Here is a 26,118-nt window from a genome sequence, read left to right on the forward strand (position 1 = left end):
GATTTTTCATAACAGAATGCAGTGCTAGAAGGAAATAAGCGGATGGAAATACAAAGGGAAAAAAGGGCCACAATAGTGTATTACCTTAGACAAATGCCACTGATAGAACCTTATTAAATAACCTTGTGAAGGCCAATGTTATAATCACAGGATTATTTTAAGATTGGATACTTCTATATAAAAAACATATATAAAAAACAGTGTGTACGCTAGTGTGATGTTGGACTTATGCCTTCTCCGTTGTTAGTCAAAATTAGAATCCTACTCACTAGATGTCGCTAGGACATGATTCTAGTACATTGCAGTCTTGCTCTGGTGTTCCCAAGTCTGTTAGGCGATGCACGTTGATGCCTCCGTTTGTCTCCGCTCTGCCGACCACTGCCTCCAGCTGATCGGCCCCTACAGGTGACGTCACTGCTATCACAGCTGGTGCGCCGAGCAAGTAGATGCGGAATCAGCTACTCTGCTCCGTTTGCGCCTCTGATTGCGTCTGTTAGGCTAATGCCCCGCTCCCAGAGTCAGCACACCCGCACTGCAGACAGGCGGTGCGCTGACATACACAGACCGCGATATGCGGTCTGTATGGAGCGGGAGCCGGAGCGGGTGGTGGGCGGGAGTGGGAGGTTTGACAGGGAGGGGGGGCGTGGCTAGAGCGGAGGGACCCGCTACTCCCCCCCCCCCTCCCTCCACGGACTCGGGCTGGAGCTGCTGAGGGTAAGTATTAAACACACACACACGCACGCAGGCACTCAGACAGACAGACAGGCACACACACACATGCGCGCGCACACACAGGCAGGCACTCACGCACTCATACACACACACACAGACAGAGGCAGGCACTCAAGCACACACATACACACACACAGACAGGCATGCACGCACTCAGACACTCACACAGACAGGCATGCACGCACTCAGACACACATACAGACAGGCACTCACGCTTTCACTCCACACTCCTCCCCGCTCCCCGAAGCCTCTCCTCCTCCCGAAGCCTCCCCTCCCCATTGTCTCACAGCCACACCACGTGACGCGTCAACGCTAGACATCACCATTTTCTTGTGTCCCCTAGCGGCTGACGCGCCACAGCATGTAGTGCTCTGTGCCGCCAGGGGGGACCGGGACCGGCTCGCAAGGATTCCCCTGCTGGTGGGGAACTCGCGACAGGCCGCCCGCGCCAACGAGCGCAGTGGGACCGAGGCCTTAGTCATTCCCACCGACTGCATCAGCTGTGGGGAATCCACCGGGCTGCTTGGTCTTACTTAACCCTACACGTTTCAAGACTAAGCGTCTCTTCTTCAGGGCTGCTGTACTTCCTGGGTGCTCAGCTGATATTTATTAGACCTGGCTCAGATTGTTCAAGAATTGTGGTCTCCTATGATTGGACCATCTGTAAATTAATTAGTGTCCACATGTGCATAGGGAAAGCGTCTCCACATTAATCAGCTCTTATTGTAAACACATAATTCAATCAGTGTCTAAAAATATATATATTCTATAAGAACTTTGTTCTGCCTGTAAATACATTGGATTTTCTTTTTTCTAAAGGATAAGAATACTACAATGCTTTGGATAGTAGATACATTTAGGAGGTAATGTAACTTATATACATGCTTTAACAAATGTTACTTATTGTAGTATGTTATTGTTAGACTGGAGTGAATCTTTTCACTTCACACAACATACATGCCTTAATTCAGGCTTATGTAATAGTCCAAATTGTATAACATTGGCATCAAATAGTTGGTGCTAGTACTCATACATATAAATTCTGTCGTTTATACATGAATTAATACCTCTATTGCATCATACACGAGTACAGTACATAGTGTCATAAATGCATGTTTTAGATACATATGTACATACATGTACATGCATGTACCCAAATCTACAGAAATAAACCAGTATTAAATTATTGTGCCATGTATTGGTGAATGTGAATATGTGTACTAACACAATTAATGTGTATAAAAAATATAACTCAACTACAGTAGTACTAATGAATGAAATAAAAATTAAATAAACCGGCTGGGGAACACAACAGCAAGACTACAAATTACAGCTCAACCCCCTTATAACGCTGTGCTTAGGGGGTCCAAAGAATCACATCACACTATAAGCGGATCGCGTTAGAAATAATGTACAATTGTATGCATTGTACAATAAAGTATTTAAAATACCAATAATTGTGTTGCAAAGTATTCATAAATACAAAAATTGGGAGCCACGCTTGCATCGCGTTATAAGCGGATCCGCGTTGTAATTAATCGTGTTATACCGGGGTTGAGCTCTACTAGGCTCATGTCCTAGCGACATGTTGTGAGTAGAATTCTAATTTTTCCTAACAGAGAAGACACAAGTCCAACATCATGCAGATGTATCCACTGTTTTTTATGGGTTTTTTATATGGAAGTATCTAATAATAAAATAATCCTGTGTTTATAACATCGGCCTTCACAAGGTTATTCAACAATGTTTTAGCAATTATATTTATCCAAAGGGTAATATATTGTGGCCCTTTTTTCCCTTTTTGTTTCCGTCTGCATATTTCCTGCTAGCACTGCATGCTGTTTTGAAAAACCATTTTTGGCAAAGTAGATTGGAATAACGGAGTGGATTTCAAAAGAAATTTGTTTGCAAAGGGTTTGATCTCATTCAAATCATTGTCCTAGCGCCATAGAAGTATTTTTGCTTCCCAGTATCAGATCTGGTTTCTAGAGAAAACCAATTAGATTATCAGGCAGCACATGGACTTATGTGATTTTTGTTATGGAAACTATGTTGTTTATTGTACTATGTTTAGGTGTTTACATATAGACTGTATATAGACTATAATATAGACTGAGCACTGCAATACTGTATATAGAGTCAATCTGATGCAAACTCCTTTGGAGCCGGGTTAAGAGAGGTACAATACTAAGACTAGTGAGTGGACAATGCATTGATTAACACAGATACTGTATAATTGTCACTGTTGTGCTCGCCACAAACCTGGGTCGGACCGCGTGGCTGAGGTGGGGTTGTAAAAGCACCGACCTTAGACCGCGCAGGCTGATCCGGATTGCGCAGTTCGTAGTCGTACGTAGCAGGGTCAGGACTGGAGAAGGCAGCATCGTCAGTGGACAAGCCAGGGTCAGGACTGGAGACATCAGGGTAAACGTTGTTCAAGCAGGCGTTCGGCAACAGGTAGTCAGGAGTTCCCCACTTCAGCTTAGGAGCGTGAGCGCGGGAGTGGACTCTGTGCATGCGGCGACCATGGCCCATGGTACTGGTCTCAGGAAGTGATAGGTAGACCAGAGTGGGCACACCGCCTGGCAGCATTGGTAGATCAGTGCTTCAGCGCAAGAGTCCTGAGCGGGATGGAGAATCCTTCGCTTCAGCGCAGGAACCAGGACACAGCCTCTGCAATAGAGAATGAGCAGCAGGCCCCAGGAACAAGGGTGCTGAAGACAACACAGGGGAAACCTCCGCTTCAGCACAGGAGACAGGAACAGACCGCTGCGTGACACTAGCAGCCGATCTCAGGAAACAAGGAGCTGAAGTCAACAAGGAGAGTACTCCACTTCAGCACAGGAGACAGGAACTGACCGCTGCGTGAGACTAGCAGCCGGTCTCAGGAAACAAGGAGCTGAAGTCAACAAGGAGAGTACTCCGCTTCAGCACAGGAGACAGGAACAGAACTCTGCGTGAACTAGGGAATAGAACTAGAGAGATTGGAACACAACAGAGCCAAGCCATAGGGCTTGTGGCAGAACACTTGTGAAAGCCAGGAAGGGTTATGCTTCTTAAAGGCCAGCGGTCCAATCCCCGGAGGAGGGTGTGAAGGCACTGCTCCAATTAGTGAGCACAAGGCTAGGCTGCAGTGATAGGTTGCACAGCTGCAGTAGATACCAGAGGGAGTGTTCCAGGACTGCACAGGTCTGTGAGGCAAGGTAAGCAGTAAACTGAGGTGTGGATTCCTTACAATAATACTCAAAAGAGAGATTATTTAATGTTCACAGGTTAATAATTAATGTGAGTAAAAATGTTAACAAAATAAAAGGAGTATGTCCTTCGACCCTCCCTCCTACCAATGCGTTTCCAAGAAATGGAACAGTAACTGTGGTTTAGGACACACATAAATACAACAAGTCAACCACTGTCCCATTTCTTGTGAAATGTCAGAATGTTTTCTTTAATAAGGGCTGAGAGTTTTTTTAATTAACATTAAGTCATAATGTTGTTTGGTAAGTTGAGTAAGGGATGGAGCTTTAAGTTTTTCCATGAGGCCGTTATCAAGCAACAAGCTGCTGTGAGAATTTGGGAAAGTAAGGATTGGTTACGGGAGCTTAAACCTTTGAGTGGTTTATTTAATATATATACACAAAGGGCAGGTCGCTACACCAGACACACATACAAAAAGCCAGAAAGTAGTCTACCTGGTGCAAGGGAGAAAGCACAAATAATAAAACACAAATAATCACCTAGGATTATATATAGTTAGAGCTGTTATTCATCACCATACGCAGGAGGTTATATGCTATATACTAGACCATCATTTTTTTGCATTCAGCTCCTTTTATGCCCTACCCTGCGCTGTTCATTACCACAGCATTATCTTGGTTTACCACACATGTGCGTATGGGATTGTGCAGCCTTAGTATAGCTTTTGATTTGCCTTTAGCTATATGTTTTGAACACATTTTGTTCATACTTTTGCACCGTGACACCACACATTTGGGGATTTTATCTATAGTGTCTCGTCGTTTTTATAGCATTTTATTAAAGTATTTGTTATTTTCATTTGAGTGTGACCTTTCTGCGGTGCATCCTATTTAAGGATTAGGCAATTGTTTGGCCTTCTATGAGTTGACATTATACTATATTTGGTCACCTATCTAGAGTGCAACTACAGGGGGCTATATATAATCCTAGGTGATTATTTGTGTGTTATTATTAGTGGTTTATTTAACACAGGTGTCGCTCCATGTTATTTGAGGGACGTTTGATAGGATATATATAGAGTAGTATTTTGGACGCTACTCAAATCAATCTCTCTCGCTTAATTTTTCTCTCTCTCTCTCTCTCTAATGCCACCTTCAGGTAAATGATAAGAGAATAGAGGAATAGACCCCTAGCAATGCTAACCAGGAAATGTCCATGTATTGAATATGCAATTTAGAGCATTTGAATCTTCATTATCTTTCCAATCAAAACAGCTTGATAAACCCAGAACTCCAAAATCCACAAAGTCTGTGATCAATATATACCACTATAAGGGTCCCTTAAATGCCACTATCTGCAGACTCCCAATAGCCTATCATAGGTATATCTTGTATGGTGTCAATGGCTGTATTGGACCTTGATTGTAGTAAAAGTCACATTGAATAAGCAACATATAATGAATATAAAGTTACTCACTGATGACTATATGGAGATCCGGGTGCTGTCGGCGTGCTCCTACCAGAAGATTTCAGCATACAAAGAGTCGTGAGAGGCGGTGCAGCTGCCTTGGAAAAAACGTATGACCAGTAGTGCAAATAATCTAGGTACAAAAATGTATTATAGGCACATTTAAAAACAGTAAGAGATCACTCTTACGCATTTCGCGTGGTCACCCACGCTTTATAAATCGTGGGTGACCACGCGAAATGCGTAAGAGTGCTCTCTCTTACTGTTTTTGAATGTGCCTATAATACATTATTGTACCTAGATTTTTTGCACTACTGGTCATACGTTTTTTCCAAGGCAGCTGCACCACCTTCAGGTAAGACAGGCATTGGCTGTTCAACTACTGGTATTCTCTATTTTAATAGACACAATGTAAACCATATAAATTGGAAAAAAGAAGCGCAAACTGAATATATAACCAATAATATATTATAATAACTATAATTTAATTATAAGTGTGCTCCTCCGTGCTGCTCAACGAAAACAGTTTCTAGAAACTGTGTGCATACATAAAAGTGGAATAATCAAGCGCAATAGAATGAAAACAATAAAATAAAAAAAACAAAATCAAGTCCAGTGGTGGTAAGTGAATGAAGCACTCACATAAGTATTGACGATAAATGTCTCTGCAAACTCCTCCTCTCTTGAAAAAATTTATAGAGAGGACATAGCACAATACAGTATAATTGAACATCAAACCAAAAGCTGGGAAAGAAAAGAAGCACTCCCTTTCTCCCAGTCTTTTGAACATTGAGTGCTGTAAGGGACACTCACACCACTCGGGATCACCAGAATCGTCCAGTCAACTTGTCCTTGGAGGTATACTTCACAGAGTATGATGTACTGTAGTGCAAACAAGTATTCTAAAACAAATTTGGGGCAATCACCAACAAGCTCCAGGTACATGCTGCAACATTTCAGTGACATTTCTGCAGACAGACTAATGGCCCATTGGATTAACAGCGGGGGTCCCTGGCAGTCCCATTCAAACTGAATGGGACTGCCAGGGACCCCTGCTGTGTTAAGCCGATGGGCCATTAGTCTCTGCAGAAATGTCACTGACATTTTGCAGCATGTGCCCAGCATGTATCTGGGTCTTGTTGGTGATTGCCCCAGATATTCCAAGGCAAGTTTACAGCAAGTTTTAGAATACTTGTTGGCACACCTGTATGATCCACAGAGGGACAAAAAACCCTATGCATTTCTCCTTTTCCTTGTTCCAGCTTCCTCAGTGGTTGATCTTCCCTGAGGAGGCCAGAACAAGGAAAAGGCAAAACGCGTAGGGTTTTCTGACCCTCTGATAATCCTGTAAACAGCAACTAAGCCTTTTGACTCCAGCGAGATGCCGTTCTGTGGCACGCGCAAACACTGAAGTGCCGACGCCGACAGCCATGAGGATCAGAGGATCAAGGCTGCCGGAGTGGAGTATACATCCAAGGACAGGTTAGCTGGACGATTTGGGTGATCCAGAGTGGTGTGAGTGTCCCTTAAAGCACTCAATGCTTCAAAAGACTGGGAGAATGTGAGTGTATCTTTTCTCTCCCAGCTTTTGCTTTGATGTTCTATTAAACTGTCTTATGCTACAGTATGTCCTCTCTATACATTTTTTCAAGAGAAGAGGAGTTTGCAGAGACGTTTATCATCAAAACGTATGTGAGTGCTTCATTCACTTACCCCACTGCACTTGAATTTGGTTTATTTATTTTATTGTTTTCACTCTTGACAATGTAAACAATGCAATTTGTAATTCAGAATACAACTGTCAAATTTCACAGCTACGAGAATACCCCACATTGGAGGGCTACAGCATTTTTAATCTTGGATCTTTAACTTATTCTCTTTATCAGGCATTTTAAAATATTCTTTCTTCCAAACTACAGTACTTTTCATTGGCTTTCTTTTCATTGGCTCTCTTTTCATTGGCTCTCTTTTCATTTAAGATGAGCAGTGCAAGTTACTGCAGAGTTCTTACACAGATATAGGTTTGTGCTAATGAGTTTCTCTGACGTCATCTTTTGGAACATTGTATTTTTTCTCTAGACAAACAAGCCTCTTTAATTAATTCTATTGTTACTCAGGCCCTGCAGCGCTACGGTAAAATCAACATTCTCATCTGTAATGCAGCTGTTAACCCCAATGTGGGTCCTTTACTGGAGACTACTGAAGAAATGTGGGATAAGGTAAATATTGCTATAAATAAAATTACTTTTTTCTAAAAGCAGTGAACATTAAAACATAGGCAAATGTGTTATTATATGACTAAAATGAATATTAACATATATGAAATATCGACCAAAAAAAATCAGAGGCACAAAGTGTGTATAATTAAATTTGTGAATATAAACAATGTGAATACTCAATAATGGGTCTATAAAGACCATATATGGTGAGTGATATTGCTATATACAGTAGAAGATGAGGTGCAGTGATATAGCTAAACACACACCTGGTAAATCACAGTGCAAATATATATATATAAATATATTGTGATAGACCAATGTTGGTATAAAGAATATAAAGTTCCCTTTGGGAATCAAGAGAGTCTGCTGCTTTTCATGAAAGGATGTCAGGGCATCACAATCTACATGGACAAAAAGAGAAGAAAGAAGGTGCAGGACCTCTTATTGCATTGTAATTTGTAAATATGTATTGGTTAAAAATGGTATGATATGCACATACACAAATTTGATAAAAATGAGAATTTAGCTACTGTATGCAACCCATTACTCCAGGTGGCAAGGTTTATTCTCCACTCTGGATACCAGATGCCTATGGATCGTGATAGTTGTCCTCTCAGGTGGTGCTGGCATCTGTCTCAGCCACTCAGTGTTTCATGTTTGAAAAACAGAGTCAATGGAGTGTAAATTGTGTTACTGTTGGCATCTTGAAACAGACATGTACAATACAAAGAAAATAAGACAAGGGGATGGTATTAAGATGAACATCTGTATTCTGTATGTATAGGTTACCAATTATTTGCGTTTAAGTATTAATCCTATATTTTAGGCACTCTTGCATTAATTATGTAATATAATTATTGCAATGCTAAACTAACACAAATGATCATTTTAACGCACTCAATGGCAAAGTCATGTAACCTATGGAAACTGTAACATTATTCCTCTCTTGGGGTGGGATGGCTTTTGCTCCTCAGCATTTTATATTTTTTTTAATGTCCTAACATCCTGGCCACAGTGAGAAACCAAAAGTCAGGCACACAGAGAGCATGTTAATTACTGCATCATAAAGACAACATATAAAGAACCTTCATCAGGGCATCCCTGATTGATTGATTGATTCCACAATGAAGATACTTTTCTAGGAGGCATCGGCTCAGTGATGTAGATTAATTACAGTACATAATAATTGTAACCCTCTTTAATGCTGACTAGACAGGCTACTGATGCTGTATATACCTTCTGGCTCACCGAGATCTGAGCCTCCGCTAACTGGGAGCCTGGGGCAACAATAGTAAATGGCAGCTCCTCTACTTGCCCAGGATCCCCTAGATGGGAGATTCCCCTGGACAAGAACAATAATAACAACTCACAAGTATATGTAACAGTTTACTATATATATATACTTTGGTCCTAATAACACATATGCATGAAATAACATTAGCAAACATACACACTTATATGGCAGTTATAACCTTGAATGACATATACACATATAAGAATGATATAGCTGTGTACCAGTAGTTCAGAGTGCACCCACTGTGCAAGTGTCCCTTCCCCACCACCGTGTGCACCCCACACCGTGTCCAAAGTACTGGACCAGTCCCTTGGTCACTTAACCTTTATTGTCTCCAAGAAATCAACCCCCAAGGCGGATCAGCGCCTGTAGGTACCAGTTTTGGTGCACTTTATAATAATACCAGCCGGGCGCTCAAGCACCCGGTCGCTGATACTTTGAAAAGGATCCGCAGATCCAGCATAGTCACTCACGAGTAGTTCCTCACTGTCAGGGAGGTCTCTCACGAGGCTTGACTCTGCAATGCAGTCTGATCCCAAACTACAGATCACCTTGTAGCTCAGGAAGATGCTGTGTCCCTGACTGCTACTATCCCTATCTAGGGCTGTCCCCTGCAGTACCACAAGCTGGTGGTGACTCAGCGCCTGCGCTGGGGCCTAGGGGAATATTCTGGCCTATGCAGTGGGTCACTAACCCCCTGCACTATGCACCTCCTCTCCCCTTGCCTCCCAGCACAAACTGTCACCAACTGCCTGTTTTCTCCAGCGCGCTGAATGTTTCAGAATCAGAGAGCAGAGAGTACTGACAACCCCATTGGCTGCTGTGACCACGTGGTATCCCAACTCCCTGAGGCTCATGGGACTTGTAGTCCCACACAGAGCCTTCCCTGGTAATGGCCGCCGATAGGGATGCTCCTATCTAAAATGGCCGCCTCTCCTGTATCACTGCGCATGCGCAAGTCTAGGGGCTGCCGCAACTATCACACTACTACACATGCGCAAATCGTGCATAACATGGCGGCGCCCTGAGACAATACCTCCGGGAGTCCCTGGCGCCGCGGCCGCCCCGGCAGCAACCACAAGCACCAGGGTAAGAAGAGGTGGTACTTGTTCTTGTTCTTGTATGCAGCACTTTACAGGGCTTTTTTGCAGGCACAGGTCCCTGCCCGTGGAGCTTACAATCTATGTTTTTGGTGCCTGAGGCACAGGGAGATAAGGTGACTTGCCGAAGGTCACAAGAAGCTGACACCGGGAATTGAACCCGGTTTCCCTGCTTCAAACTCTCAGTGCCAGTCAGTGTCGTTACTCACTGAGCCACTCCCTCTCCTATGACATACTAGAAATGTCATACTACTGCAGGTGTGCTAGGCTTTACCATATACCGAATGTGCTCATTCTGATCAATGATGACCACATACTTTGCTCTTTCCACGCTTACTGTTCTTGAGTTAAGGTTGTTTTACAGAATTGCTTTTGCATTTCACTGATTTAACACTGCTTAGTGAATCTGGTCATTTTCCATTTCCCTTCATTTCAGGTTCTTGGAGTGAATGTTACGTCATATTTCCTAATGGCAAAACTTGTTGTTCCACATATGCAGAAACAAGGGTAAGAGACGTCACACATGATGGACGTGGCTTGACAAAAATGATGCATTATAATGTTTTTAAGGTCTTCATCTGAGGAAGCCTCAGTAGCACCTAGCATAATGCATGCAAAAAGATGTCCATGTACTGTATTTGTGTAATGTACGAAAGATGCGAAATATTCAATTTTTTGTTTACTGTATGTGGCTTGTGTTCATTAACATGCTCTGCAGCTGAATCATACAGAACATGAGAAATACACAATATGTACAGGTACGTAATGTATTTTGACTGTGTACAGTAATTTGCATCTTATGCTTTAAAAAAATCTTTTTATTCGTTTTTGAATAATACGAAACAATATAAATACAATAATTAAACATATATAGTAGAATGAATATATCTAAAATATTTAAAACACTGATTTCAATACTGTCAAATCATCTACAGTATAGAATATGAATCTATCATGAAAAAAAACTAAACAATAACATAGCTCATATATTATCTAAGAATTCTGTAAGAACATTAGACATAGCCACAAAATAAAAATAAAAAGGACACCATCTTCATATCTGAGACCTCTTCATTTCATAATAAATAAATATGCATGTATATGAATAACATTTAAAAAAAAAAAATTAATCTATATACTATAACTCCCAGCATCATCGGGTCTCGTTATGATAGAGTTATGTATTTCCAAATAAAACAAGAAAGGAAACCAGATATCCTTATACAGTTTTTAGAGTGTTTTTTTCGTAAAGAAAAAGTAATGCTCTCTGAAGCACATATTTCCCATGCTCCAGTCAACCATTGTCTAATATTTGGTTTTGATATACAGACGAGCAAACGAGTATTCTAAAACTTGCCTTAAACTTGCCTTAAACTAGCCAGATACATGCTGGGTATATGCTGGGTACATTTCAGTGACATTTCTGCAGAGGCTAATGGCCCATCAGATTAACACAGCAGGGGTCCTAGGTCCTCAGTTTGAATGGGACAGCCAGGAACCCCCACTATTAATCCGATGGGTCATTAGTCTCTGCATGAAATTGTGCAGCATGTACCCAGCATGTACCTGGGTCTTTTTGGTAATTGCCACTGATTTGTTTTAGAATAACTGTCGGCACTACAGTATTCTTCAAATGAGAAGAAATGAACAATCTGGCATCTAATAGTACATGTATAATTAGAAAACTGGTGTTAGATTTAAGGACATACTTTTTATACACATCCACGCACCCAAGAAAACCACAAAAGGATCCAACTGGAGACTAAAACCAGTAATTTCCTTTATGATTTCTAAAACTTGAATCCATACTCACACAGACACGCGGTTCAGGTAAACAGAATCACGATACCACAAAAATCTGTGTACATCTACTACCAGCACATATATCCCCTTAGGTGCACCTGTATTAATTACTGTATACCCAGGATAAACAGAAATGGCAATGTAGCAGTCTGTTTGGGACAAAGTTAACAGAAAGAAATTAGCATATTGTCTAGAAGCACAGGCATGAATAGTTATTGCTATACAGATGAAACAGTGTCAGCAGGCTAATTTAAAGCCAACACTGTGGGCAATAGTATGCGTGAAGACCACCAAGCTTACAGCTAGGAACTTACCTTGTATAACAGCCATGGCTGAAAGGCCCCCGATTTACCCGCTACACTGGTAACTGGCTACAAAAAGATAATCATAAGACTGCTTCATTTGGAGCAGCGGCTCAAGATTCTATTCAATATTCACTATCTACCTACTCAGTAACACCGAGCCCTAAGATCTCAAACCCTACACACGGTTTAGGTCTCGGTCTTGCCTATATTATATTATCAAAAGGACATCAGCACTGTTCACCTGTTTTACCCGTAGGGCAGGTTTTTGTTACTAGTCATTAACTAGACTGCCATGATCAAAGCCGCAGCAGAGAAACGCTGATTCAGACAATGGAGTAACTAGGCTAAAGATACAGCCAACACTCTGCGCTTTAGTCCACGTGAAAACTGTAAGCCACACAGCCAGAGACTTACCTTTTAAAATAAACAGCCACGGCTGACAGGTTAAATAGGCAACACTACTAACAAGATGGACACACACCTGCTTAATAGCTCTGACACCACATAGGAAACAAGAGATCACTTACTTGTTTCCCGAATATCCCTTGGGCTATAAGCTTCACAATCACTAAGGGGACAGGAGCCACACATCCTGTGGACACTCTGCGCCCAACAACAACAATCAACTATTATAGCGCTCACAAGGGACCGACAGTTCCAACCTACTGTCAGCAGTCAGATACTCGAGCTTCTGTGTAGGACACAATAATAGGTTAATACCTTTATTATTCGAGTGTACAGCCATACACTTGTATAAAGGCACAGTGCCACTAGCCGCTTGGAAACAGAGCAGCAGATACAGTCTACCCAAAAGGGATCATCATCACGATAATCATGTAAACTGTTTGGAGCACCTGCTATAAAAATGACTTTGATGTTCAAGGACATCGCTACCCCTATCACTCCCCACTCAGCCACACCACAGCTTTCTACTATATTTCCCTGAGTGGTATCTGGGACACTATCCAATCTCTGTGTACACTAAGTTAGTTGTAGCCCCTACCTGAGAAAAATTCCACCAGCACTAGCAGAGACGTCTGCACAGGAGGGAACAAGGGAGCACCAGTAGGGGCATATACACCGCCAGAACTTCAGTTGCTCACCAGCTCTGGACCTAACAGTATTAACACAACAAGGATATATATATAGTTTAGTTTTGCTTTGAGATAGCTTGTTCCACTGTACTGCACGGTCGAGCCCATTCACTAATATGGGCATAGGCATACATACTGCCACACTGTTACATTGCTGTTTGGAGCACTGAATATGTATACATAGTTACCTCTGTGGTGTAGTGTAGCCAATACAGGGGGTTCCCAGGGTCACCATCTAATGTTGGGTTGACAGTGTTGCACAGTACACAGCGGTTGAGCCCATTCATTAATATGGCATAGATATGCACATCTGCCACACAGCAGTCTTGGTAATTGTGCGCTAGCACTCTATTAGTTGCGTTATCGTTGTGGCAGTTTCTCGCTGCACTCTGGGACTCCAGGTACATACTAGAGGCTATATCTCAGACTCACAGTCTCTGTACACTTACAACTTCCAGTGTTCATCATTTGCATACTTTTGGGATTGGTACTGCTCGGTGCTCATATATGGTAATTTCCTACAATTCTTTAGGGGCACGTCTACACTCTACTAGTAGCCCCCAGTGACACAGTCGCTGTGGTTAACTTACCTCTATTACAGGTAACTCCACCCATTACCATCCTATCCACACCCCTACTGTCTTAAGAGACACCATTTTGTAAGGGCCAGCTGCATATCAGATCCCTTGGAAACATTGATTTAATACCACTCAATTGTTTTGTTTTAATTGAATCCAGAATACTTATGTAGATTCATGTGTGTGTCCATTGATGATCATTAAAGATTTATTTTTAATTCATTCATCTTTTCATTCAGAATAGGGAACTGAGTGCTTTATTTGGGTTTCTTCCTCTCTGCTATATACTTGGTCCCTTAGTATCCAGAGTCCCTTGTGTGCTGGAGGAACTATTTCCCGCCTACTAGAGGGATCAGTATCCCACAACCTTGCAATTCCTGCCCATACACTCCCAATATCTTCACTGAATCTAACAAATCTATTGGGAAGGGGCAGTTAGTTGCCTCTTCAGATTAACATTCTGTGACTCCATAGAGACCACCTGCACACACTTTCCACAGCAGTATACTCCCTGGAACAGCTGTTCCAAGTGCACATACTGTACATGTGGCAAGATGAGCATTGAGTGGCATTCTCAACCCTGCTCATTGTTGCAAATATGAAGTTGTAAGTGCTAACAATTTAGTGTACAGTACTTCAAAATACAAATACCCTTGCTCATACCTTCCTTGTTCCAACAAAGTCCAGGAAGCAGCGTTTGGCTGGGGAGGTATCCCTTAACTGCCAGGCCTTATTCCGGGTGTTGGTGCTCTCCCGCATCCGAGCAGAGTGCACCCATGCTGTGGCCACTGGGCAGGAAGCTGTGTTCACTTCCCAGTGGGCCTTAAGCGTGGTGCTCTGCTCGGTATCCCCCATGGTTTTTCTTTTAAACTCCACATCCTCATTTAGTGCACTTTATTTTCAGTTACAGGTGCACTTAAATACTGTATTTTGTTATCTATTTGTTTTGAACCTCTTTTCTGCTTGATTCTAAACGACTAACAGATGCAGAGGCCTTTTTTAGTGTGCTCTGCTCTATTCCACTCGGCATTAACGCCAGTCAATCAGTTATATGGTTTCAAAATATATCTGGTTCTAACTCCACACAATACAAACAGCACTTGAAATATAACAGTAATTCAATCATACAGGACACGTAATCGTATAAAAGTATTTTTTATTGTGTAGGAGATGTGTGCAGAGGGTTGGAAAATAAAGGTGGGCTTTTATTTTGCCGTATGCTTTAACATAAAATATTGCTTTTGTTCAGCATATGAGCAAACAAAAATAAACATACAGTAGCTAGCTCGGCATGGAGTGCTGACTACACATAACTTAGTTGTTTGTTATGGGTTGGGGGACTAAATCCTTACCACCAATAAAGCACAAGTTCAGTCTGAGGTAGGTTTACCTTTGGGCACACGAATTCCTCCTTGCTAGGGTAGGAGTTATGAAGGTTCAAGCTGCAGGGTGATCTCTCCTGCATGGATCAGGTCCAGTAACTTTCTGGATCAGAGAGAGCAGACTGCACTCATGTGCCGTCCAAGTGCACTCTGCTTCCTAGATCAGACAGTCTATGTGCAGTCTCTATTGCAGGGTTTTTAATTGCCTCAGGCTGCAGATTAACCAACTTTACCAGTGTAGCCCTGTTTCCCCTAGAACACAGGAAACTACCAATTGCTGCTCTTATACCTGTTGGCTCCAGGAGCCTGAGCCTCTGCCTCAGAGGGCCTGGGGTGTATACTTACTCTGGTGCAGCGTCTCCACCTGTGAGGGATCCCAGCAGAGCGGAAACAACCCCTTACAGGACACAACAATACACACCCACACAGTTAAAATAATGCAAACTTTACTGTGAAGCGATTGATATGGATTATGGGATTACTCTACCTTATGAGTAAGTTAAAGATACAGTTACCATATGCCTTGCAGGGCTTATTATCCTGAATTGCTACCCACCACCGTATCCCACACCATGTCCAGAGAAATGTGTATCTCACACAGAGTCCCCAAGAGATCCACAGCATGTAAAGTCCCTTGGCCACTAGTCCCACAGTGTCCCCAAAGAACCCACCCTCATAGGCATGATGAGTGCCTGGGTATAGACCGGTTTATGTTGGTGCACTTGTTGACTGCTAACTGTCGCACCCGGTCTGATGAAGCTTCACAAAGGATCCGCCGATCCTCCCTTTCACCGCGACGTCGTCAAGGTGATCCCACCAAGGCAATGTCTCTTCCATCTCTTCAGTGAGGCCTGATCTCAACCCTCTCTGCAAGGAATTCAGCATCTGCTGTGTCATAGTTTGCCACGCTACCTCCTGTGACACACTTCCTATATCTACCTGCAGCACTTCCACAGCTCCTATTCGCTCCCTGGCATCAGGTGGGACCCTCCTAAGGCTCAAGGACTTGTAGTCTTTTCCCTCAGCCTTCCCTAATTGGCTAGTGTTCGCACGCTTTCCCACTGCGCATGCGTGACCTAGAAAGGCTGCTGCCGCTCCTCTGCGCATGCGCAAGCTTTCCTAAGATGGCGGCTCTCTCTGCGATCCCCTTAGCCCCCGGCGACACGATTGCCCCATCAGCGCACAACGGCAACCTCCCGCTGCACGCCCCCTCCCTTGGAGCTCCCGACACGCGTGACCGTGCATCCGCACGCCCACCGCAACCGGACCCATCTCTCCAGCACTAAGGTACACAGCAAGGGTCATAACCTCAGAGGGGGAACTTGACTACACCAGCAAAGCCATTAGACAGGGAAAGCACTATGTCACAAAAGTAAATTCACATTTTCTCCACAAATCAAAATATGAGCACTTTTAGAACCAAAACAGATTGATTACACATTTAACATATCTAATATCAACAAAACAGAGCATTTCAGTTTACTTCTTTTGCGTATTTCCATAGTTCATTACTTTTGCTTTCTTTCCAGCCAATCTCCCTCTACTTTTCTAAAAGACTTGCGTAGCACTGAGACAAGAAAGGCTAATTTTCTGAATAGTGCCCTTTATTGTAGTCTATAATTATGATCATACCTAGATAAATTATTCTTATAACTGTCTATTTTTTTATTTATAGAGGTGGATCCATTATTCTATGTTCTTCTATGGCGGCTTTCATACCGCACCAGGTAAGTTCTACAGTTGGACACCACATTTTGCAGTTTGCTAAACATTTCTTTCGGTAGTCTGTGTGAACCCCAACCCTGATGAAGTCACTGTGCAAGTGACTAAACGCATAGGGCATGTGACATACTGTGTATATATATATATATATATATATATATATATATATATATATATATATATATATACAGCATATATCTATATATATCTATATATATATAAATATATCTATATATATATATATATATAGATATATATTATTTTTTTTTAGAAAAAGGTAGCACTACTAAATAATGATCACTAATATTATCTAGAACATTAATGTGAAAATAGAAACTTATTTGAAACACAGTATTGATAAGTGGTCAGAGAATAAAGTGAAATTTAAAACAATGTGTTGAAGAGAATGAAAGCATAAAATAATGAAAACAATACTAATAGCTAAAACCGACCAGACAGACAATACAAAAAACATAAATATACCCTTCCGAGAATAGAGATCAAGTGAACAAATCTTTTAAAATTGCTTGAAGTACGGAAGTCCAGGCTGCTTTCCAAAGGATGAACCACATTAAAAATAAATGAAAACAGAAAGCGCACGCTCCATAGCATAAAAAATGTATATTTAATGAAATAGAAGGGGAATGGACAAGGGGGGGAGAACAGGCACACTTACAAAAGTAATTAAAACAGCATGTGTGAACAAAGTATCATTTGTAAGTTTGTGTCTCTCTCTCTCTCTCTTTCTCTCTCTCTCTCTCTCTCTCTCTCTCTCTCTCTCTCTCTCTCTCTCTCTCTCTCTCTCCCTCTCCCTCTCTCTCTCTCTCTCTCTCTCCTTCCAAGAGCTTACAATCTAATTTTGAACAGGGGTTATTTACTGGGTAAAACAAGGATACAAAGCAAAAAAAAAAGGACATAACTCCACTTTGGAACTCTAACTAATACAGCTTCATTACTTACTAATATTGGGAGAACTAAACTCTTTCCCCACTCAGAACCCCATACCTGTAGACAGACCACCGTTTTCCTTGCAGTCTCTCACTGGGGCTGTCGGCATTCGTTCTCCGAGATTAGCACATGGCCTTCTGCAGCATATTATTAAGAGTTTTGTTGAATTGCTCCACTAGGCCATTGGTTCGATGGTGATAGACCGAGGTGCATATGTGTTAAATATTAAACAGTATGCACAGCGCTTTCATAACCCGACATATACCAGTGGTTTCTTGATTCGTTAACATTTCCTGTATAGTGTACACACACACACACACAAATATATGCATACCATTTTACAGGAACAGCATTCATGCCCCTAAAAGGCATACAGTTTAATTTTGGTGCCCAGTACACATATAGAAAAGAGGCTCACCTTATTCAGGGTTTTTGACACAAGGACAGCACCTTCTTTATATTTATGATTAATAATATTTGTTCACCCGGCACAATTAACAACACTGCAGTTAGTTGCATACAATAAGCCAATTAGTTTGATGGGTTAATCCCACCACTGCAAATAACTATTGTTTATATAGAGTCATATTTACTAAGTTATGCTAAGCAATATACCGATGTAGCCATATGATTGGTCTTGCTGCTCTCACGAATATCGTCACGGCAATATCTGAGCCTACGTGGGCTTGTGGAGTCTAAGTAAGGACACTAATGGTCCATCAGGATTAACACAGCGGGCATTCCTGCTTCTGAATGGGACTCCCGCTGTGTGAATCCTACCGGGCGCCATCAATCTATAAAAGATGCGCATTGAGAGTAGATTGAATCAGTCACTCTCCCTGTGCACCGCTAACAAGTGATTGCATGGCTTTTATTTTATTTAAATAATACAGTATTGAAGCAGTGTCTCTGGAGCTGAACCACATTAATTTCAGCTCTGGGTAACCCCTACTTTCCGAGTTACTGGCCCCGATATGGGGTGCCGGTAACTCTGCCATGTTTAAATGTCCCGCGTCACGTGACTGCCAGGAGAGTGACTGATTCAGTCTCAGTCTTACTGCATGTCTCTTACAGACTGTTGCAGCCCATTAAGATTCACACAGCGGGAGTCCCATTTAGAAGCAGGAACCCCGCTGTGTTAATGCTTATGGGCCATTCCCCCCTGTCAAGCACTGTGCTTTATTCAACTCTTGCCAAGCAGAACGTCTTGTATTCTCTCGCTTGCTCCATTTTCTCAACACCTATTCTCTCCTAGACCCTCTACAATCTGGCTTCCGCTCTGCTCACTCCACCGAAACAGCCCTCACTAAAATAACTGACGACCTCCATGCTGCCAAAGACAGAGGTCATTACACTCTGCTCATATTACTCGACCTCTCTGCAGCATTTGACACAGTGGACCACCCTCTTCTCCTCCACATTCTCCATACTCTAGGTATTCGGAACAAAGCTCTATCCTGGATCTCATCCTACCTCTCCCATCGTACTTTCAGTGTCTCTTCTGCTAACACCTCCTCCTCCTCTATTTATCTCTCTGTGGGGGTACCCCAGGGCTCTGTCCTGGGACCTCTTCTCTTTTCTCTGTACACACTCTCTCTAGGTGACCTAATAACATCTTTTGGGTTTAATTATCACCTCTATGCCGACGACACACAAATATACTTTTCAACACCTGTCCTTACACCTGCTGTACAAACCAAAGTTTCTGAATGTCTCTCTGCTATATCATCCTGGATGGCCCTCCGCCGCCTTAAACTCAACATGGCTAAAACAGAGCTCCTCATACTTCCTCCCAAACCTGGCCCTATTACCTCCTTCCACATTACTGTTGGAACTACAATCATTCACCCAGTAGCCCAAGCACGCTGCCTAGGGGTCACACTCGACTCCTCTCTCACATTCGCCCCTCACATTCAAAACATTTCTAAAACTTGTCGCTTTTTCCTCCGCAATATAACAAAGATACGCCCTTTCCTCTGTTGCTCGACTGCTAAAACTCTGACTCAGGCCCTCATTCTCTCCCGTCTTGATTACTGTAACCTCCTGCTGTCCGGCCTTCCTGCCTCTCACCTGTCTCCCCTACAATCTATCCTAAACGCTGCTGCCAGAATCACTCTACTCTTTCCTAGATCTGTCTCAGCATCTCCCCTCATGAAATCCCTCTCCTGGCTTCCGATCAAATCCCGCATCTCACATTCCATTCTTCTCCTCACTTTTAAAGCTTTACATTCTTCTGCCCCTCCTTACTTCTCATCCCTAATTTCTCGTTATGCACCATCCAGACTCTTGCGTTCTTCTCAAGGATGTCTTCTTTCTACCCCCTTTGTATCTAAAGCCCTCTCCCGCCTTAAACCTTTCTCACTTTCTGCCCCACACCTCTGGAATGCCCTTCCCCTCAGTACCCGACTAGCACCCTCTCTATGCACCTTTAAGACCCACCTTAAGACACACTTGCTTAAAGAAGCATATGAATAGCACTGTGGATATTCTGAACACAATACATAAAGCTTGGCCCCCTGCAGACGCACTTACCAGAACTCCCTCCTACTGTCTCTGTACGTTCTACCTACCAATTCGACTGTAAGCTCCTCGGGGCAGGGAGTCCTCTTCCAAAATGTTACTTTTATGTCTAAAGCACTTATTCCCATGATCTGTTATTTATATTATCTGTTATTTATTTGATTACCACATGTATTACTAATGTGAAGCGCTATGTACATTAATGGCGCTATATAAATAAAGACATACAATACAATACAATACAGTACACCAGCACATGCTCTGCGGCTGCTGATAGATAGAAGTGGCTTCACCTGTACACTTGCATTTGATCAGATGTCAAAGAATTTACTGATAAAAATATGTTGTAATGGTATATATATATATATAAAAAGAAAATTCTGTTCAAATAAGGGATCTATGTACAGTATCACATATTATAAATATGCATTTCATTTTTTGATGTGTGCATTCAATAAAACATTTGAACTGATATGAATCATACCATGGGGTTCAGAAAAGCAAAAGGCATTTGTGGAATATTTGAATGCATGGTGAAGGTAACAATGATGGTCTGAGCACCATACTTGATTTGTAACCACACAAAATATCCTCACTCTCACAGTATTGAATTAATTACATACAGTATCATGGTAAGATCCGGCTGCTAGTTATCAGTGTAGAGCAACTGTAGAAAGCTGTGGTGAGCTAACGTAGGTGATCTTATTTGGTCACAGGAATAATATCAGGCTATACTTGTTTATCCCTTAAAATATTTGTGTCATTGTTTATTAACCTCACCTATTCATACTGTCCTAAAATAACACTTACTACAGTATGTATTTATTAATAGATGCTAAGCAATGTAGGTGCAACTGTCTCTCTTTGTATTAACTCAATGGTACAATGCCCATATTTCCCCTTTATAGCCTGATTGTCAGTCAGGGTTTTAGTATACTGTTACCACAAGTTATTTTCCTCAGAGGAAAATCAGGCACATACAGAATGTATATCTATTTCTCTTCTGTTGTTTTCAAATCCTTATTCACCTTCCTTTATTTAATTTTGTTTTACTCAGTATTTTGGTCCGTATTGTGTAAGTAAGACAGCACTACTTGGCCTAACTAAGGTCCTGGCAAGGGCATTGCAACCCATGAACATTCGAGTAAATTGTCTGGTATTCGGAGTAATCAACACCAGTTTCAGTGATGTGGTAAGTGTGAGGGTTATAAGGGTGAGTAATAAGAGGATGTCAAACCTTCACTTGACGTGTCCTTTGTGCGTTTTTTAGGTGAGAAAAACACCCGAGATGGAGAAAGAAATTATGACATATTATGGCATACCTAGGTATGAGAACACACTTTAACAGGCTAATTTTCATCAGATTTTAAAAAAATCAATGTGACACGGTTATATATTTTGTGTATAGATATTGCATATATTTCTCTTTTTATATGTACAGTATTTTCTCATTTGTACAACACATCTTACATTTGCTACTGGCTGGGATTTTACTGTACATCAAAAAATTGATGTATATATCAAGATACCCTAAATGTTTTTTAAATGTAAAGTTAAAACTCGTACAGCACATAGGACATAGGACATAGCTTGTTCGCCCAAGGCAAAAGATCAAATGTTTGTCAACCTCAATCCAAGGTTGATACATACAGCACATAAACATAGTTTAATTGGTTTGACCTGTATATTCCACCTCTGTGCAATATCCATTTCCCACTTGTTCTACGTTATATTCATTCTTCGATGTCATCTAAAGCTAATGCATGCAACTCTCTAGAGCCGCTTAATACTGAGAGTGTAAATAGGGCACACATGTTATCTCACTGTCTGGGAATATTACACTGAAAACTTGCTAAATCTAAGATTCATTTTGGACATTTTTATCCTTTTGATACTTGGCAAAACAGTTAGAAAGAAATCATTTTTGGAGAAAAAAATGCTTAAAATGTTTCAAATGCATTATGGACTGTTTCGCACATTTCTATTCTATAAATGTACTGATATGTCTTATATGACCTTATCTTTAGGATTGGGGAACCAGAGGAATGCGGAGGGATTGCATCATTTCTTTGCTCTCCAGGTGCTTCTTATATCAATGGTGAAAACATTACAGTTTCTGGCGGGTCCCATGGACGACTATGAAAATTATTTTTACTGTACTCTCCTCATATTTAAATCTCTCTTTTTTCTATGTCTGATTATCCTCTAGGTAATAGTTACTAGTGTTTCCATAATTATCATTTAATATATGTTAATTAAGTTTTAAGCAATTTATGATGGGTGGAACAATGGATGTAACAGGCAAGATGATTTGTAAACGATGCTAGACTACAGGAGATAGACAGGGGGGACTACGGGGAGGGAGGGGTAGCTGGACAAGTGTGTCCTCTGGTCCCTGCTGCAGTCTATTAACATGCTATGAAACTGTTTTCAATAAAATTGTTACCTTGCACTTTTCATTAGTGTTTTGCTATTTTATTATTTCTTTCTTTCTTTATTTTGTAAATGTGTGACTTTGATATAGCTCCCCTGATACATATTTTCTCCCCTGTATACTCATACACTTGCTTGTGTCATGGCCCCGCCCTGTCATGGATGCGCCCACCTGACTATTTTGGCCACACACCCTTGCCGAAATAAGGAACCTGCAGATTGTGGTGAAGTGCCGTGCACGCGCAGCCAGGACGCAAGGCAGGCATGTAGGCGCGTGCAGCGGGACCTTAGCCCTAGAGCGTTTTGGTAGTTGACAACCTTAGAATTCGTCCTGCTGAACTCCTCATTTAGTAAATATGGGTCAAAGTGTCCTGCACAAATATTTTATTAGGATCATACATAGTACTGTATTTTATTTCCTTCTGCATCTAAACTAATTTACAAACTTTAATTCCCCCCACAGAACAATTGTGAGTACAACATACAGACACCGAGTTTTAATCAAGGGAACCTAGTTCAATTCCCAGTGTCAACTCCATGTGAACTTAGTAGAAAGAGAAGGGATAAACCCAAATTGAAGCTGCAAAAACTAATGTGTCTAGTGATAATCGTGGAACTGTAGAAATATCGTCATAAGTATAATGCTGGTATCTGAATGACTGAGGCAATAATAGTCAGTTCACTAAGCCTAGTATGTGTGGGATAATGTAGCAACCACCTCACCTAAACTCCATGCGGAGGTAGCAGCCCGCGAGGAACAACAAGATGATCCGTACTCTCATGATAAGAGTCCTGCGATGAACAGATTCTCCCTCTCACCGGGTGCCTGTATCTCCTCCCGCGGTATCGCTGCTGGTGAGTGGAATGCCATAACCACACCGTCGAAGAAAGGACCGGAATGCTGCTGTTGAGGAAGTTCTCACAATGGATAAGCAACTGTATGCCAAACAAACTGGAGGGCATTCTTCAATACCAATAGGTACTGTATACAAAAATAGAAGGAGTGGAAAGTAGAGCACTGCAAATGTAAGCAAGGGCTGGAGGCAAAAAACGTGAACCCCAATTGATTGTTTTTTTTTTCATTTTCTGTTTATTGTTTTCACTAAATTATTTGGCATTTGGATGGCTTCTTTTATTACTTTTAGGATTATATCGTAGTTTTATTTCTGGAATTGTTTTGTTGGTTACATGTGTATTTAATTGTATTCTAGTATTTTGGAATAACATTATTTTTATTGTTTTGCGGTTTTGGTGTTAGAATAGTTTTTAAATTAAAAAAAAAATACAATTGACAATCCTATACAATATAGTACACTGTAGACAATAAATCCTTTTAATTGTCAGTGTTGTAACCTATGCCCTCAATGGTGGCAGAGATAACCACAATGGCAATGAATGGACAACCTAAAAAAATAAAAATACAAAATGAAATACATTTCAATTAAATAAAAACAAACATTAGACAAAAAATGCATTGATTGTTAATGTAGTTAGTTTTACCTGCGAAGGAGCACAAATAAACACATTGGCAATCAATTGGCAACCTAAAAAAAAACATTTTTTAAAACTTCAATACAATAAAATAAAAACAAACAGACAGAAAAATGCATTGAATGTCACTGTTGTTAACTATACCCTAAATGGGCACAGATAACCACATTGGCAATTAATGGGCAACATAAAAAAAATGCAATTACATAAAATACAATACAAGTGCCTCTTACCCTTGCCAGGAGTAAGGCTTTCATCTTCATCCAACTGTGGAACCAACAACTCTTGACCCCCGAAGCAATGAAGAAGAGCATGATGTGCAGAAGTCCATGATCCTCAGTTGCTTGAAGAGGACTCACCAGTGATTAGATCTTCTTTTTTTTCTTTTTACTGCATCTTCATCCTGTTCTTCTTTTTTCTCTTAACCAGATCCTGGAGGAGATGGTGCGCTGTTATCTTCTTCCTGACAAATGAATCGTATTCTTGCAGCTGGTTGTTGTAGTGATGTATATTATTCATGCGTTTGATACATATAAATGTGTGTATATATATATTTTCTAGGCCAACATGCCTTTCAGCAGATTACTTGGGAATCATCTATGGGTCCTTATGTCGTGGCTTATTGCAGGTTATTGTCACAAATACATTATCATTGACAGACAATCGGCAGGTCTGGATATAGAGGACTGATGTCCCCTGGGCTAAGGAGCAAAAATAATTGAAAAATGTTTGTGAAAAATGTTTGTGATATTGGACCTAAGGGAGTTACAGGACCTACAATTAGAGGTGACAAATACATCAAAATACAGTTGGCTTATGGCAATGACTAGTTACTAGGATGTCCCTGTCACTGTCATGGAGAGCAACTGTGGTACAGGAGTCCAGTGCCTGAACAGGTGAGCATGTGAGTAGTGGAGGTCAGTAGTCAAGGCTAGTAGCAAACAGGTAGCGATTGTCGGTAGGCAGGCAGGTATGCAGAGATCACAGCTGGAAAGAGGCAAGTATAGTAAGGTCAGAGCAGGGTCTTGTAACAGCAAGTAGTAAACAACAATATGGCATTGAGCTGACATTACTCCCCCCTCTCAAAGTGCGTCCTTCAGACAATTTTCTTCTTGGTTTTGTGTTTCTCGTGGAAATTTTCGACAGGGTGTGAAGTATGGATATTTCCCACTGGCTTCCAAGATCTTTCCTTAAGGCCATAGCCCATCCACTGCACCAAGTACTGTAACTTATACCTATATACTCTGGTCTTGGATTCTCTCCACAATGAAATCCTCTTCGCCATCTGAGTCAATCGTAGCTGTGATAGAGACGTAGCGAGTACTTTCCTGAACAATAATGGCCAAGAGTAAGGCGGGATGGCGGATAGGTCCGTTACTATCCTCTTTGGTGACAGGTTTAGCCAAGAAGTGTAGCTGGTCAGAATGGATGGTATCCACGGTATTTGATCTTTGTGGACCTTTTGTATACAAGGGTCTCCTAGGCTTGTTATGGCAACAGAGTAGGTAAAATCCAAATTTGCCACAATATACATTACAAAACATGTCCTCTGAGCAACATTTGTTTCTTTCCTCAGAGATGATTGGTCCCCGAACTTTATTCAGCTGTAATTGTTCCACTTCTGGAAATGGGGAAACTGTTGTTTTTTTTATTCCCCTCTAAGTGGAGGGTAAGAAGAACGTCTTAAACCAGGACTGCTTAAGGTAAAACCGTGTCTCCCTAGTTTCCTCTCTGTAATCCATTGGTCTATCTGGATACAATAATGGACAATGTCTTCTTGTACCGTTGGACCAACAATCTGAGCGAGTTCATATTTTATCTGATCGGACAGACCT

General features: G+C 41.5%; 1 protein-coding gene across 2 annotated transcripts in view; it reads left to right on the top strand.

The window, feature by feature from the left end:
- The window catches only part of LOC142465090 (dehydrogenase/reductase SDR family member 4-like), a 31,341-nt gene extending 8,557 nt beyond the window's left edge, over nt 1-22,784 (top strand). Inside the window, exons 4-9 of one of the 2 annotated variants that reach the window (XM_075568999.1) lie at nt 7,512-7,613; nt 10,444-10,514; nt 16,845-16,896; nt 21,417-21,551; nt 21,630-21,685; nt 22,387-22,782. In XM_075568999.1, coding sequence (XP_075425114.1) covers nt 7,512-7,613; nt 10,444-10,514; nt 16,845-16,896; nt 21,417-21,551; nt 21,630-21,685; nt 22,387-22,501 — 531 coding nt within the window. In that variant the 3' untranslated portion in view covers nt 22,502-22,782. Of the gene's footprint in view, nt 1-7,511; nt 7,614-10,443; nt 10,515-16,844; nt 16,897-21,416; nt 21,552-21,629; nt 21,686-22,386 lie in introns of both variants that reach the window. The other variant, XM_075569000.1, reaches the window with a different exon arrangement.
- The last annotated feature ends 3,334 nt before the right edge of the window (nt 22,785-26,118 follow it).

Source organism: Ascaphus truei, chromosome 13 (assembly GCF_040206685.1).
Source record: "Ascaphus truei isolate aAscTru1 chromosome 13, aAscTru1.hap1, whole genome shotgun sequence".
Lineage (NCBI taxonomy): Eukaryota > Metazoa > Chordata > Amphibia > Anura > Ascaphidae > Ascaphus > Ascaphus truei.